This window comes from Heloderma suspectum, chromosome 4 (assembly GCF_057233095.1).
Source record: "Heloderma suspectum isolate Gila_16-S chromosome 4, 16-S_ref, whole genome shotgun sequence".
NCBI classification, from domain to species: domain Eukaryota; kingdom Metazoa; phylum Chordata; class Lepidosauria; order Squamata; family Helodermatidae; genus Heloderma; species Heloderma suspectum.
The window spans coordinates 168,741,152-168,758,050 of record NC_139461.1 but is presented as its reverse complement, the minus strand read 5'-3'; the positions used below and the strand labels follow the sequence as shown (position 1 = coordinate 168,758,050).

The window sequence follows — 16,899 nt, the reverse complement described above, 5'->3', positions numbered from 1 at the left end:
CCTTCGATTGTGTGGATCACAACAAACTCTGGCATATTCTTAAAGTGATGGGAGTACCAGACCACCTTACCTGTCTCCTGAGAAACCTGTACGAGGGTCAAGAAGCAACAGTAAGAACCAGACATGGAACAACTGAGTGGTTCAAAATTGGGAAAGGAGTACGACAAGGCTGCATATTGTCACCCTGCTTATTTAACTTATATGCAGAGTACATCATGAGAAATGCCGGGCTGGATGAATCAGAGGTCGGAATTAAGATTGCCGGGAGAATTATCAACAACCTCAGATATGCAGACAATACCACCCTAATGGCAGAAAGCAAAGAGGATCTAAACAGCCTCTTGTTGAGGGTGAAAGAGGAGAGTGCAAAAGCTGGTTTGAAACTCAACATTAAGAAAACGAAGATCATGGCATCTGGCCCCATCACTTCCTGGCATATAGAAGGGGAAGAAATGGAAGCAGTGACAGATTTTATTTTCTTGGGCTCCAAGATCACCGCAGACGGTGACTGTAGCCATGAAATTAAAAGACACTTGCTCCTTGGGAGGAAAGCTATGGCAAACCTAGACAGCATAGTAAGAAGCAGAGACATCACCTTGCCGACAAAGGTCCGTCTAATCAAAGCTATGGTTTTCCCAGTAGTAATGTATGGCTGTGAGAGCTGGACTATAAGGAAGGCTGAGCGCCAAAGAATCGATGCTTTCGAACTGTGGTGCTGGAGAAGACTCTTACGAGTTCCCTGGACTGCAAGGAGGTCAAATCAGTCCATCCTCAAGGAAATCAACCCTGAGTGCTCATTGGAAGGACAGATACTGAAGCTGAAGCTGAAATATTTTGGCCACCTAATGCGAAGAGAAAACTCTCTGGAAAAGACCCTGATGCTGGGAAAGACTGAAGGCAAAAGGAGAAGGGGATGGCAGAGGATGAGATGGCTAGATAGCATCACCGATGTAATGAAAATGAACTTGAGCACGCTCCGGGAGAGAGCGCAGGACAGGAAGGCCTGGCGTGCTATGGTCCATGGGGTCACGAAGAGTTGGACACGACTGAACGACTGAACAACAACAAGATCGCATCTTTCATTCAATCAAGACTCTAAAACAGAAAAAGAAAGCCAGAATAAGAGGGGAGCTTGTGTTAACCCTAGCAACTTCTTGAGCCTCCTAAGCCTTTCTCTAAGGCTTTGCCAGTTGAATAAAGGAGAGGATTTTGGCAGAGAATTTAGGCAACAAGACAGGAGATATTTTATGCATATTTTATTTATTTATTTATTGAAATTTATATCCTAGCTCATGGCTTTGAAATGTGCTCTCAAGGTGGCTATTTCTTGCCACAAACATCCTGGATGGCATGAGGGCATCTCCCCACTCCTCCATCAGCCAAAGGAGAGTGGTGAGTGAGGATAAACAGATTCCAGCAGTTAGAAAAAAATAAGACCTGACATTGTGGAGTTGCATGGGTTGGAAGACTGCTACAGCTGCAGCCAAGGAAGGATGGGAGGATTTGCCGTGGGCATACCAAGGATGACCTGGGAGAGGAGGGAGTGTTGCCAGGTTTACAGGTTGCCAGGCCTTGGAACCACTACATTAATAAGCCAGACAAATTCAAAAGTATTATTTATTGCACCCACGTTCATGTTCAGCTCACACTGCCTTCCTCCCCTTCACCCAAGATTCCTCCATTACCTTTCATAGAGCACCCCACTAATGGGGGGCAGCCAGTGTATGGTGAGGGTATCCTGACTCTGCCCAATGACCATCGGTGGCACGGGGATAGGGGTGGGCTTTCGGCCCTGAGTCCACTGCTGGTATACCAAATCCAGATAGCAATGCATCCGAGCCACTTGGTTTGGGGTGAAAGTGTCTGTGCAGTTGTCATCTGTGGAAGAAAGAGAGGCAGTTTGGGAAACAACTCAAAAGGTAGGGCTGACTTCATTTGGGAGCTGGGGGCCAAGCCGGGGCAAGAATTCCATCAGTCAGTCCCCTTTACTAGTAAGGGATGGGGCTTTCTGTGCCCCCCTCCCTTTTACCTGGTCCTCCATCCTTGTGCTCCCCCAGAGTACATAACAGAAGACTCTGGGTCAGTGCAATCCTTCACATCACAGGCACTTAGGAAGTCTAGAAGCAACAAGACACTCTGGCCTAGGTCACACCAAGGAAGTAAAACCATGCCTGGACTATACTAGTACTGGATGAAGTATCTGGCCTAGCTTTTTCTGGCATTTTCACAAAGGGAACAAATCTCCCCAAATATTGTATTACTCTTGAGGGGCGGGGGCCGCACAACTTTCAGGAGCAGGGGGAATGTACATTTCAATGAGGTGACTGAGGTTTTTCCCATGGGGGCAGCCATCTTTTCCCCTGAAGAATGGCCCTGGAAATGATGCTGTACCATCACGTAACATCTTTGTCATGGGCATTCTTACCCAGAAGTGCAGCAGGGCTACTTTGAAGAGCTGAGCCATCACCTAAAGCAGAAGTAGAGCCTTTTCCAGGGATGGAGAGCCTCCAGACCATCAGCTTAATAAGGCCCTCACGGGTTCCCCATCTGGCCCAGCAATTCTTCCCCTGGTCCCACCCCCTCTGCCACTGAGGGAAATGCTCTTATCTCTGTAATAGTTGATCGGAGATGTGCTCTTCCCTGCTTAGCACTGAAAAGGGCTCCCTTTTCAGTCATTAGAAGGGGAAAGCCAGTATTTCCAATCAGCAGCTGATCAGTTAAATGCTTTTCCCTGAAAGTCAGAGGAGGTGCGGCCAGGGAGGAAGCTGCTGAGTGAGTCAATCCTGCTTCCTTCACAGCCTGGTCCTTGTCCAGTAAGAATGGAAGGAACAGTAGGGTGGGTCTTTTATGGACCTCTGCTGGCCTGGCATTTGCCCCAGATTGCCAACCCATGGCACCAGAGGCAAAACATGATGTTATGGGACTAGGAGGAAGTATACTCACAAGCTGTCCTCTTCCCCACCATTCAGAATCTCAGTTTAAGCCAGACTGTGCCAAATTAAGACTGTTTCGGCTCACAATCTTGATTTAGTGATACCATGCACTGATTTGATAGTATTATTTTTCTCTGCTACCATAGGCTGATGGTAAGGTGAAGAGTGTTTCTGAGAAAGTAGAAATCAACTTTTCCTTAATGTTGAAACACCACTGGTCTATATGGAGACTAGTATAAAGTTTCAGCTGATGCCAGGGGTTGGGCCTTTTAAGCAGTGTTGAGCCCAAACGCCTCTTGTTCTTGCAAGTTAAATGCCAAGGGAATTTATATCCCGTGACTCGCACCAAATCTACAGAAACTGAAGGATTTAACAGGTGGATCCTATAAGCAATGCAGCTATGATAGACAACTGTCCATCCCTCTTTTGAAAACCTCCAAGGAAGGAGGTCCAAAAATCTCCCTTAAGCATTTCAGGGCACAATCCTATGTATTTTTAGCCAGAAAAAAAATCCTACAACTCCCAGTATTCTCCAGCCACCCATGCTGGCTTAATCCATTTTGAAATCACCTTTATTATAGTTGAGAACAGTTTCCTAATACTGAATCCAAATATGCCTTACTGTGATTAAATCCACTGCCTCCTGTCCTCTCCACAGTGGATGCAGCGAACAATTTTTCTTTCTTTGACACTCTCTTTTATATATCTGAAACCTTTCAGCATCTCCTCCCTTATGAACAGCATATACAGCTCCTTGGACCCCTTCCATGTCATTCACTTTCTAGGCTTCATGTCATCCTAGAAACTGAATCCTTTCCAGTTTGTTAACATTCTTCCTGCAATAAACTTCTCTATACCCAGAGAGGAGAGCAAAAATTCTTCGTTCATGTCATTCCACACATCTGCCAAAAGATGGCACCATTTCAGCAACACTTAATCACAGGTCCCCAGCCTTTATAATATTTCTTCTTCATGAGAGATTAGTGGTGTTGTCTTCCTTGATGTTGAAAATTACTGACACAGGGCAGGCAAATGGAAGCAGGAAGCTCAAAGCGTAATTAATGCATAACTTTTCACAATAAATGAATGGAGTAAAACAAGGCTGAGAGTGGAGAACTTCCAGTGTCTGCCCAGGGGACTGCTGGCAAGAGGCTACAGAACTTTGGGGGTGGGAGAGTCAGGCATGTGATGTCATGGACAGCCTAGGCAGGGAGAAATTCAATTACGGACTGGACAATACACTCATAAAAATATAGGCCATAGTTAGATGTACTAACTGTACCGGGGTGGACTGAAGGTAGATCTCCAGATATTTTGGACTTCAGCTCCAAAACGTCCCTGCCAACATGGCCAATATCAGGAATTCTGGGAGCTGAAGTCCACAACGTCTGGAGATCTAGTTTCTGCCCACTCCTAAACTGCACATATACAGAGTGACCTCCCTCTAGCTTCCTTCAGGTCTCTCCTTAAAACCCATTTTTCCTTGAAGCTTAAACCTTTAGTCCTTATCCTCAACTTTTAAGGAAGCCATGAAAAGCTTCACCACGTTTTCCTATAGATCAAACTGCTATCAAAGGCGAAGGAGGAGCTGGACACTTTTTCCTAATACCTTGGCAGTCTGACCAACCATAACCAAGCCTAGGTATGTGTAACTGCATCTACTCATTTTCATGCTACCTGTGTCTCTCCCACCCTTCTCCTTCCTCGCGGGTCTTCCCCATTGTTAAAATTAGGATTATTGGGGATATAGACCTGTCTTTTTGTTGTTGTTCATAGATTTCAGTTAAAAGAGCCATGCACATATGTATTTTTAAAATGTCACCCAATTTCTCTCAGTTGCTGAGAACCATGATTCCTAGAGGCAGGAGACCTCCTTAAAAACTCCAGAACTGAATTTACACAACGCTGACCTGAGGCTCAAAGCAAAGGTTTAGGGGTCTGTCCTATGAAATCAGTTTCAGTTGCTTGCTAAAGATCCCTTGGCTTTCTGAGCTCTGACAAGCTTTGCTCAAGGGAACTCTGCATTCCTGGGGTGGTGCCCCGGTGCAGGCCTTTGTGAAATTGGGATTATTATAGTCTCCCTAAATGTGATGTCTAAGCAATTGCTTTGGTTAAAACCCATTTGTTCCACACCTCTTCACTCCCCAAGGTATATACCAGGACGTGGCCTTTATTAGATCACCAGCTCAGGCTGAAATCTTTAAGCAGCTTAACACAACACAGCTGATTATTCCAGAGTAAGTAGCTTGAAAAATGAACGGTTTATTAAGATAGCAGGCCAAACTAGAATTGCCATTTTTCTTTTATTTTCTGGCCCTGTTCCTGGGACCTGATGGGCATAATTAATGCTTTTCCCATGCAGATAAGGGGAGGAAAACATTCAGCTACTAACTTTCTGTATGTGTAACTGCCATTAAAGGCATGGAAGTAGTGCCATTAAAAATGGATGGCAATCTAGCCACTAACTTTTCAGAGGGCAGATTTAATTCTTCTTGTGAATTCTAGATACAGTCCTGACATACAGTGCTATGATAGGGGTTCTGCAGGGATGGGGGAGGTCCCATCAAGGTTGGGTTTGAAGTCTTTGGCAAAGTATGCCCATTGGAAACCTCACCTTGCTCCAAACCCCTTTAGTTTAAGTGTTCAACAGACTTGGCCTCAACATGTTAAAAGTCTATCTCTGTAACCATAAATATTAGTAAGTTCATCAGAAACTAAACTTAGCTTCTGCACTGGAAACGAAATTCCCATGACCCACAACCATGCAAGTTTCTCTGGCTGGTAAAAGCTGGGAAAATATTTCAAACTAGCAAAATGCCCATCAGAATATGTATGGTATACAGACTGGGCTGTAGCTGAAAGGGTGGATGAGTATTTGGTTGTTTCTCACTGTTGTATCCCACATTCATTCTTGATTCTTTGCTTCCAAGGCCTGTAAACCATAGCAATCTTTGCCCTTTCCTTGCTAGGCATGCAAATATGTTTGATACGAGGATGGAGATTAGTGTAATGGCTGCTGATATTACAAAGGTACTGAGAAATCCTTAAAACAGGATTTCTTATTCTCCTATTCTGGGCTAGGCAACCTAGTGCCCTCCAGATGTTTTGGACTACAACTCCCATAAACTCCAGCCAGAATGGATAGTGGTCAGGAATTATGAGAGATGTAGTCCAAAACATCTGGAGGGGACCAGGCTGCCTACCTGTCCTATGCAGTCCCTAGAGGGAAGGGGCATTTGATGTGATCCCTCTCACATGAAACAGCATAGACCTCCCAAACACAGTCTAACGAAGTGGTTCAGGAGTAGACAAACAGACAGACAGACTTGCAGAGTCCCTCAGTGCAAGATGCCAGTACTACCCTTTAAAGCCCTAAACAGCCAAGGAACAGGTATAAGGAGCAGGTACAAAGAACAGCCTTTTCCGATATGAACCTACACAGGTGTTGAAATCTGCCTCAGAGACCCTTCTCCATATCCAACTGTCAATGGAAGACTGGCAGGTGGACACAAAAGAGACGGGGAAAAGCCTTTCCTGGGGCTTCTTATCCCCTTTAAGATGTCCAGCCGAAACACATTTGTTCCAGCAGGCTTTTAAGTTGCTGTTTTGACTTCCATTCATTGTACTGGCTGATGGCTGTGCTGTATTGCCTTTACGCTGGAGTAAATACAGGACAGCCAATGGTTTTTACTGTAAATAATGTGATTTACTCAGCAGAGCCTTCAGAGGTGATATAGCACCGAAGGTCATGACAGAAATACATCAAAAACTGGATCTGCAGATAATTTGCATCTCTACCTGCATACAGGATAAGTTGTACGCATATGATTGAAGACAGGTAAGTTCTGTTTCTCCAGCTAAACTTTTCTGCCAGCCAAGGTGACCAAGATTCCTGATACAAGCAGCCCCTAAATGATCAAAATAATTATTTGATTCTTTAGAATAGAAAACAATGCAGATCTAAAAACGGAAGCCATGTGATGCTTGTATGACCTGCCCTCTGGTTATTCACATTTGATTACTCTGGTTACTCTGCCCTAATGTTTTTCCAATATGTTTATCATTGAAATAATTATGAAATCATTTTAGAATCTTATGAAAATGAAAGCAGAGGCTTCCAGCATCTCAGGGATTGTATATCCCTTCAGGCCACCTGATTCCCCACTCTCAACTAGATGACGCAAGACTTGTTGCTTCCCATTCATTACCTGTGTAGCTCATGTAATTGTTGAAGGGCGTTCCAGAAAAGTGGGTTTGGCCACAGGTGTCACTGATGAGCTCTGGATCCTTACAGAGTTTGCTTTTGGGAGTAGGTGCCGTGTCAGCACAAAGATCTCCGGTCTCCATGGATGGTGTTGTCTCCCTGCATGGGTCATCACAGGAATCCTTTTCGTCCACTCCTTTAAAAACATGGTAGAGTCCCAGGACATGTCCTACTTCATGGATCATTGTATTTGTATGACCCGGCATGCCATAATAAGCTGGATTGAGGACCACTCCACCTGAAATTGCAAGTGTATTCAATGTCACTCAGAGAGAGGAATATGGGCAAGAGGTCTGGATTCTGAGCTAAAATAAATACAAACTTCTGCAAGGAGAAATTCCCTATCTATCTATCTATCTATCTATCTATCTATCTATCTATCTTTTATTTATTATCCTGACATTCCACTAGGCAAAGAGGAACCTTTCCAGATAAGGCAAATTCTGTGACTAATCATAAGAAGATTGGATCTCTTCTAGTGTCTCTTTCCAGCAGATGTACCCATGCATGAGCACCCCAAGCAGATCAACAGGAGGGAAGGGCAGCCCAGCCCAGCCAGCGTTCTGAAGTAAAGCCTATCCAAGCCCGCCCATTTGCTCGAGCCTTTTGTCAGGTTAAATCAGCCAACTAAGAAGGCCTCCATTTCAAGCAGCAGGCTTGGGCCCTCCCTGCCAGCAGATTAACTCATGAGTACATGTGCCAGTCACGGTTGCTTACTCATGACTAGTCTTTAGGCAAGGAAGAATCCAGGTTGAAGTCCTTCCCACTCAGCAGTTTGGCTGGAGGATGAGCTCCAGCTACAAGCTGCATTGGGGAAAAAACAATGGAGTCAGTATCAAGCAACAGGATGGAGCTCCCCTGGACATACAGGTAGTTCTATTGCTGTTCTTTATGGGTTTGAGTGATGGCAGAACTTTCTGGGGGGAGGAGGAGAGACAGAAGGGATAGTTTGACTCCCTGCCTCTCAGAAAAGGAACAGGTGTGGCAAAGACACCCAAAGTTGTTCTTGCTTGTTATAAAACTGTAGGAGAGTGAAGCCCATGGCAGCATGAATGTCCTTGTAGCACCTCCTGCAGGCTACTTATGGCCCAAGGAACTGAACAACCCTATGAAGGAGCAGAGCAGCACAAGCCTACATGCTAAATGCTCACGCGGGGCCCTGAAATCCAAAACAGTTCAAATTAATACAATATCTGACCCTTCAATGGCTGTTTTAGGTCATCTTTAACTTCCACCAACACCTACATCACAGAGACTTCCGAAGGAACTCCTCCTCCTTTTATCCCAGACTAATCTGTCCCACTACTATGGTTGGGAAGCTTGTCAATTGACAAATAAAATATTATCAGTCACCAATTATTTAACTATCATCAAAACTGTCAAATGTCCCATGAGGCCAAGAATGCTTTATCAATGTTGGTGCCCTACCTTTTTGATTCCATTACTGTGTCTAGAGTTCCAGGAGCAGGAATTGAGCTATATTTTGACTACAGTAGTTTAAAATATTATTTCAGTAAACTTGGGTTGCTTTTTGGGTGGGGAGAATATGATTGGCTTCACTTTTTTTTTTTAGAAGTTTTGATAAATCAAGGTGTTTAATAATTGTGTTTTTAATTGATTTGTTCTACCTTTTAACCCCTTCATGGATCACTGCCTTGTTGTGGCGAAGGGGCTTGCATAACTCAGTGAAGCCATAAGCTATGCCGTGCAGGGCCACCCAAGACGGACAGGTCATGGCAGAGAGTTCTGACAAAATGTGGTCCACTGGAGAAGGAAATGGCAACCCACTCCAGTATTCTTGCCAAGAAAATCCCATGGAACGTATCACAAGGCTAAAAGGTATGACGCTGGAAGATGAGACCCTCAGGTCGGAAGGTGTCCAATATACTACTGAGGAAGAGCAGAGGGAATTTCCAAGTAGCGCCAGAAAGAGTGAAGCGGCTGGGCCAAAGCCAAAAGGACACTCATCTGTGGATGTGTCTGGTGGTGAAAAGAAAGTCCGATGCTGTAAAGAACAATATTGTTTAGGAACCTGGAATGTCAGATCAATGAATCAAGGGAAGCTGGAGGTGGTCAAACATGAGATGGCAAGATTGAACATCGACATCTTGGAAATCAGCAAACTAAAATGGACAGGCATGGGTGAATTTAATTCAGGTGACCATCATATCTACTACTGTGGGCAAGAAACCCTTAGAAGAAATGGAGTAGCACTCATAGTCAACAAAAGGGTGGGAAAAGCAGTACTGGGGTACAATCTTAAAAACAATAGAATGATCTCAGTACGAATCCAAGGCAAACCATTCAACATCACAGTAATTCAAGTCTATGCCCCAACCACTGAGGCCGAAGAAGCTGAGGTTGATCGGTTCTATGAAGACCTACAACACCTTCTAGAACTAACACCCAAAAAAGATGTCCTCTTCATCATAGGGGATTGGAATGCTAAAGTAGGAAGTCAAGAAATCACCGGCATAACAGGCAGGCATGGCCTTGGTGTACAAAATGAAGCAGGACAAAAGCTAATAGAGTTTTGCCAAGAGAACACGCTGATCATAGCAAACACTCTTTTCCAACAGCACAAGAGACGACTCTACACATGGACATCACCAGATGGTCAATATCGAAATCAGATTGATTATGTCCTTTGCAGTCAAAGATGGAGAAGCTCTATACAGTCAGTCAAAACAAGACCTGGTGCTGACTGTGGCTCAGATCATGAGCTGCTTCTTGCAAAATTTCAGCTTAAATTGAAGAACGTAGGGAAAACCACTAAACAATTCAGGTATGACCTAAATCATATCCCTGATGAATATACAGTGGGGGTGAGGAATAGATCTCAGGGATTAGACCTGATAGACAGAGTGCCTGAGGAACTATGGACGGAGGTCCGTAACATTGTTCAGGAGGCAGCAACGAAATCCATCCCAAAGAAAAAGAAATGCAAGAAAGCAAAGTGGCTGTCTGATGAGGCTTTACAAGTAGCTGAGGAAAGAAGGGAAGTGAAAAGCAGGGGAGAAAGGGGAAGATATATCCAACTGAATGCAGAATTCCAGAGAATAGCAAGGAGAGACAAGAAGGCCTTCTTAAATGAACAATGCAAAGAAATCGAGGAAAACAACAGAATGGGAAAGACTAGAGATCTTTTCAAGAAAATTGGGGATCTCAAGGGAACGTTTTGTGCAAAGACAGATATGATAAAGGACAAAGAAGGCAGGAACCTAACAGAAGCAGATGAGATTAAGAAGAGGTGGAAAGAATACACAGAAGAACTATACAGGAAAGATCTGAATGTCCCTGATAGCCATGATAGTGCGGTCACTGAACTTGAGCCGGACATCCTCGAGAGTGAAGTCAAGTGGGCCTTAGGAAGCATTAGTAACAACAAAGCTAGCGGAGATGACAGTATTCCAGCTGAGCTATTTAAAATCCTAAAAGATGATGCTGTTAAAGTGCTGCATTCAATATGCCAACAAATTTGGAACACTCAACAATGGCCGCAAGACTGGAAAAGGTCAGTTTACATTCCAATTCCAAAGAAGGGCAACGCCAAAGAGTGTTCAAACTACCGCACAATTGCGCTCATTTCACATGCCAGCAAGGTGATGCTCAAAATCCTACAAGCAGTATGTGAACCGAGAATTACCGGAAGTACAAGCTGGGTTTCGAAGAGGCAGAGGAACTAGAGATCAAATCGCCAACATTCGCTGCATCATGGAGGACGCAAGAGAATTCCAGGAAAACGTCTATTTCTGCTCCATTGACTACGCTAAAGCCTTTGATTGTGTGGATCACAACAAACTCTGGCATATTCTTAAAGTGATGGGAGTACCAGACCACCTTACCTGTCTCCTGAGAAACCTGTACGAGGGTCAAGAAGCAACAGTAAGAACCAGACATGGAACAACCGATTGGTTCCAAATTGGGAAAGGAGTATGACAAGGCTGTATATTGTCACCCTGCTTATTTAACTTACATGCAGAGGACATGATGAGAAACGCCGGGTTGGATGAATCACAGGTCGGAATTAAGATTGCCAGGAGAATTATCTACAACCTCAGATATGCAGACAATACCACCCTAATGGCAGAAAGCGAAGAGGATCTAAAGAGCCTCTTGTTGAGGGTGAAAGAGGAGAGTGCAAAAGCTGGTATGAAACTCAACATTAAAAAAACTAAGATCATGGCATCTGGCCCCATCACTTCCTGGCATATAGAAGGGGAAGAAATGGAAGCAGTGACAGATTTTATTTTCTTGGGCTCCAAGATCACCGCAGACGGTGACTGTAGCCGTGAAATTAAAAGACACTTGCTCCTTGGGAGGAAAGCTATGGCAAACCTAGACAGCATAGTAAGAAGCAAAGACATCACCTTGCCGACAAAGGTCCATCTAATCAAAGCTATGGTTTTCCCAGTAGTAATGTATGGCTGTGAGAGCTGGACTATAAGGAAGGCTGAGCGCCAAAGAATCGATGCTTTCGAACTGTGGTGCTGGAGAAGACTCTTACGAGTCCCCTGGACTGCAAGGAGGTCAAATCAGTCCATCCTAAAGGAAATCAACCCTGACTGCTCCTTGGAGGGACAGATACTGAAGCTGAAGCTCCAGTGTTTTGGCCACCTAATGCGAAGAGAAAACTCTCTGGAAAAGACCCTGATGCTGGGAAAGACTGAAGGCAAAAGGAGAAGGGGACGACAGAGGATGAGATGGCTAGATAGCATCACCGATGCAATGAATATGAACTTGAGCACACTCCAGGAGAGAGTGCAGGACAGGAAGGCCTGGTGTGCTATGGTCCATGGGGTCACAAAGAGTCAGACATGACTGAACGACTGAACAACAACAACCTTTTAAGCAAGATTCTGTTTATCTGTATTTTATTATTGTTGGCTGCCTTGAGCACCATTTTTGGCAGAAGGGTGGGATATAAATTAAATAAATATGTAAAAATAAATACCCTTCCTTCATTCCACCTCCAAAAACGGACAAAAGTGCCTCCCTACTTTCACAATGCATAAAAGGGGATGTAAAGGTGGGGAAGTGCTTTCAGCCCCACTATAAATAAAGTGGGGCCAAAATATTTATTCCACAATAAATTTGCTAGATGGTAAAGTGCTGGAAGAAAATGAGTTGCTTTTATACAAAAGTTATCCCTCTGGAGATCACCATTATTTGACAATATTTAACCTTGTTTAAACAAAGACTTTTTGACAGATCAAATGACTGGCCACCTTTGTCTTTAAGGACAAGATTTTCATTTTACATGACAAGATGGCATGTAAGATACTGGGACTTGCTTAGCCAACAAGCAAAAATTAAAGCAAGAAAAGAAAACTGAGCTCGACTCTCCAGCCAAACCCCAGTCTGAGACAGGAGGCTCCCTTGCTGAAAGCAAAGGAGAGGAATGTGAGTGAGTGAAGAAAGAAAACCTTGCTAATGGCTAAGTTAATGGGATGTTAGAGGCCAGCTGTAATCCCGCTGTGTCAACGGCTAACAGCAAATGGCAAAGTGAGCCTGACTGCTGAGGGCACAAGGGGCCTCAAAGCCTACTATTCCCACCTTCAAGGAGAAACATGAAACCCTTTCCACTGGTGAAAAGCCACTGCTGAGAAGTATCTTGGCAACCTTGCACCCAATCCCCTCTTTATCTAAGACTGTTAGCATGTTTCCAACCCAGGAAAACATAGAAAACTGCATTTGATGGAGAAAAGGTTGCCTATTATCCATGATCCCTCTTCCCCTGTGAGGGTTTCAGCAAATTGCTCAAAGCCAAATTGGCTGACCTAAACCAGGATCTCTGCAAAAGTGGGGCAGCAGTTTTAAAAGTTTCTGGTACACAAAAGTCTCCATCTACAAAACCCCTCCACATCCCGCTCTTCCTGCTTCTATTGTGGCCTCCACACTTACTGCTGCCTTTTACCTGTGGGCTTAATATGAATCAGCTCTCACCCAAATCTTTTGAGTGATCAGCAAGTGACCTGACAAAGGCCAGAGCCTGCACATCAGATATGAAAGTTAAGAGGTGTGGAGTGAGTTCAAAAACATATTTTCTTAGAGATCAAAACCTGAGCAAGCTAATAATCCTAATTTCTCAAAGGCCAATGATTTGGCATCACTTCAGGAACAGAGAGTTTACCACATAGGAACTTAGGCCTTCATAAAAAGCACAGCAGGCTACAAATGCTTAAGCAAGCACTTCACCACACAAGACGAGTTGGTGCCTCTAAGCTTTTGGATCTGGCCAACAAAGCTGAAAGGTCAGTTCTGATTGTTGCAACAACAAGTCCTGACATTATGACCCTAGAATCTCACTCTTAACTCATGAATCAAATTATTCTAAGCTGGGATAACTTGCCATGGCAGAGGTGGGATGAGGGACAGCTTGGGGAAAACTGAAGCTGCCTGAACTTTCTGCTGACCACACACTGACTGAGGTAACAACACAGAGATGTTGGACTTCAATTCCCAGCATTCCTGACCACTGGTCATGTTGGCAGGGGCTTCTGGGAGCTGAAGTCCAAAACATTTGGAGATCTACCTTCCACCAAGCCCAACTCTAGAGGATATAGTTTATGTGCCAGGGATGGCCAGCATGGCAGCAAGATGGAATTCTAACTGGGGCCCATGAAGAAAGTCAGAGGAATCTGCAAAATGCCTTCAAACAACACATATAGGGTGTCTCTATATTAAGTAAAACAAAAGCATACTTTCCAGGGCTTTCTGCTTTCGCTTTCTTTGTGGGATTAGGATGGGCTTCTTTACACAGCAGACATGTGGTTTGCATAGAGGAAGTGCCTCCCTCCCTCCCTGGCATGTGTGAAAAGGAGCTGGGGGTGGGGAGTCTTGCTTTCGTTGCTTAACTTGTGCTGTACTGTTTCCTCAATGCCCTAGGCACACTTACTTGGGAGTAAACCCCACTGAAGTCAATGAGACTTACTTCTGAATAGACATAAGATCACCCTGTAAGTCTACAACCCTCAGCACACTTACTTGAGAGTAAGCCCCACTGAATTTAATGGAGTGCTCTGAATCAACAGAGACATTGATTCTGAACTTGGTAGGGGAGGGGATCAGATCTGTCTCCCTTCGTTGCAGGGATGCATTTTACTCTCTTCTCCCTCTAATCGGTGATCAAGAGACATGTGGTTTGAATCAAGAAAAGTCCTTCCTCTGCAAGTTCATGGCACTAAGCCGGCATTACACACTGCTGATATGGTGCTATTACCTTTTATCACTAGTTTATCTCTGATCTTTTTAAAAGCACAATAAAGGGGAAAGTGCGCGCAAGGAGTCCTGGAGGTTGACAACGTCATGTAAAGGACCTGCAAAATTCTGTGAGTGACCAATCATGAGTGTGCAATAAATCGCTCATGTAGAGACACCCATAGTCTTTGCTGTCCCTTTAATTTTCACTAGGTTTATCGTTACTCCCAGCTGAAAGATACATGTCAAACTTGCACAGAAACCTCCAGAACAATTTGACATATGGCACAAACTTGGCTTGTTTCTGGGTCTTCTGGGCAGAGCACTTGAGGCAGTGGGGGGTCCTTCAGTTTGCACATCCCACCCTTGCTTGCCACTGATAATCTCTTGTTGGAGGGGGACAACTGCAGAGTTGGAGACAGACATATCTACCAGAAAGTTCTCCTGGGCAAGCCTCATTCAAATGAACAGAAGTTGTGCAAGGGCACTGTAGTGCTCCTGTGTAGTTCCTGTGAACATCCTGATGGACTATACCCCATGCCCATTAATGTATGTGCATGCATATCTGTGTGCACACTCATGTGCACACATGCATTAGAAAGCATCATCACAGCCTTAGGTGACAGGAGCCAGGAGTTACAACTAATAGAAACTCTGTTTAAAGCTTCCAATGAGCTCTTTCTGAGCCTTCAGCAAATACTTCCCACACATTTTCAAGGTCCATGAGGGCTAAGAATTTACTTTTTTAATAACAATATTTACTTTCAGTGGTAGGGCACCTGGGGAGTGCCTCTGAGCATGTGCAGAGCATGTGAAAAGCCATTCTTTTTCCTCACTGCTTAATAGCAACAGTTAATCCATATTCAGGATTAAGGAGCAGAAGATCCATAGGAGATTATAGGCTTCCTGGCTAGCGTTCCTCACAAACACAGAAACACTTTTCCCAGGACTCAAGTCTGGAATTGAAAATAGATTCCCTATTGTTACCAAGACTTTCTGTGTGTGAATATGCACATGCGTGCATGTGTGAGAGAGGGAGAGGTGGGGGAGAGTATGCAATGCAATAAGAGAAGACTTACCTTTCACCTTTTAAGCTGAAAAGAGAATTTCCTCTATCATACATGTGGTTTTCTATTTTTATTTAATGGACCAGGACGATGCTAAATCTATCTGCAAGTCTGTCTGAAACCTTCTTTATAATAGATCTGCTAGAGAAGGTGACCCCATTCCAGATGTATTCACAAGCCAGGCTTACCCAGGTGGCTGAGGGCATCCTTGTCCCAGGGCCAGGTGCCAGCACCTGCCAGCTCCTCCTGCACAGAGCTGGCAAAGTAGACATTGAGGAAATGAGTGCTGTTCAGCTGGAGTGCCTCCTTCAACTCCTTCACGCTCATGTACGCCCTGCAGAGATGGTGAGAGGGAATATGGTGACGAAAACAACAATGCAAACAAATAAAAATAAAAAAGAGCTTCAGCTATTGGGAGGTATAGAAATAAAAAAATAAAAAATAAAACTTAGAATTTATAGAGTTCTTTTCCAAAGAAGTTTGCATGCAGGAGGTCCCAGGTTCAATCCCTAGCATTTCCAGTTAAGAAGGATCTCAGTAGAAGTGTTAGGAAAGACCTCTGCCTCAGAACGTGGAATGCTGTTGCCAGTTAAAGGAGATAGCAGTGGGCTAGGGGGACCTATACTTGGTATACAAAAAACGGAAGGGAGGCACCTGAGATGAATGAAAAGCCAAAAAATATCAAATTCTCAGGGGTGCCAATTCTTTTAAACCCAGCACATTTCAGAGACCATAGCCCTTCATCTGGGGCAATCGTATAAAATCCAACTGCTGCAAACAAACTCAGCCAGCTTACTAACGTGGTAGCTATCCTTCATACACCATCAGGCTGATGGTGTATAAAGGACAGCCACTACCTCAGTAAGCTGATGGTGTATAAAGGATAGCCACCTGTATTGGCCCCAGGAGCGTAGCCAAGTCATTTATAGTGTTAGAGGGGCCTAGAGATCCATAATGCCTTGCTTAAGTTCATTATTAGTGCAATTTCCTTGCTAGTAAGCCTCTGAGCATGTGAAGATGAGTCAAAAGGCCGGTAACAGCCTTCTCAGAGTATTCCTTACTAATGAGTAGAAAGCCTTATCAGGCCGTGCCTAGGGGTGAACGAAAGTCACTTACCTTTTCTCGCAGCTTTTTCGCGGTGGGGGGGAGCGCTTCGCTGCTCCCCCCGCGAAGTTCAGGCCGGGGGGGGAGGCTTCCCGCCTCGCCCGGCCGAAATTCAGGCCGGGGAGGAGGCTTCCCGCCTCGCCCGGCCGAAATTCAGGCCGGGGAGGAGGCTTCCCGTCTCGCCCGGCCGCGAACACGAAAGTAAAAAAAAACAACAAAAACCGTCCCCTGATAGGCTACGTGACGATTCACGTAACCTATCACGGCTAGATCTGGAAAGTCAGCCGTGATAGGCTACGTGAATCGTCACGTAGCCTATCACGGGTGACTT

The 16,899-nt window shown here is 44.6% G+C and overlaps 1 protein-coding gene across 1 annotated transcript in view; it reads right to left on the bottom strand.

Annotated features, from left to right (window-relative positions):
* Positions 1-16,899, bottom strand: part of PAPPA2 (pappalysin 2) — a 198,917-nt gene that overhangs the window by 137,726 nt on the left and 44,292 nt on the right. The window contains exons 3-5 of the mRNA XM_084851216.1: positions 15,653-15,798; positions 7,142-7,435; positions 1,686-1,878 (exon numbers count right to left, since the gene is read on the bottom strand). Coding sequence (XP_084707342.1) covers positions 1,686-1,878; positions 7,142-7,435; positions 15,653-15,798 — 633 coding nt within the window. The remainder of the gene's footprint in view (positions 1-1,685; positions 1,879-7,141; positions 7,436-15,652; positions 15,799-16,899) is intronic.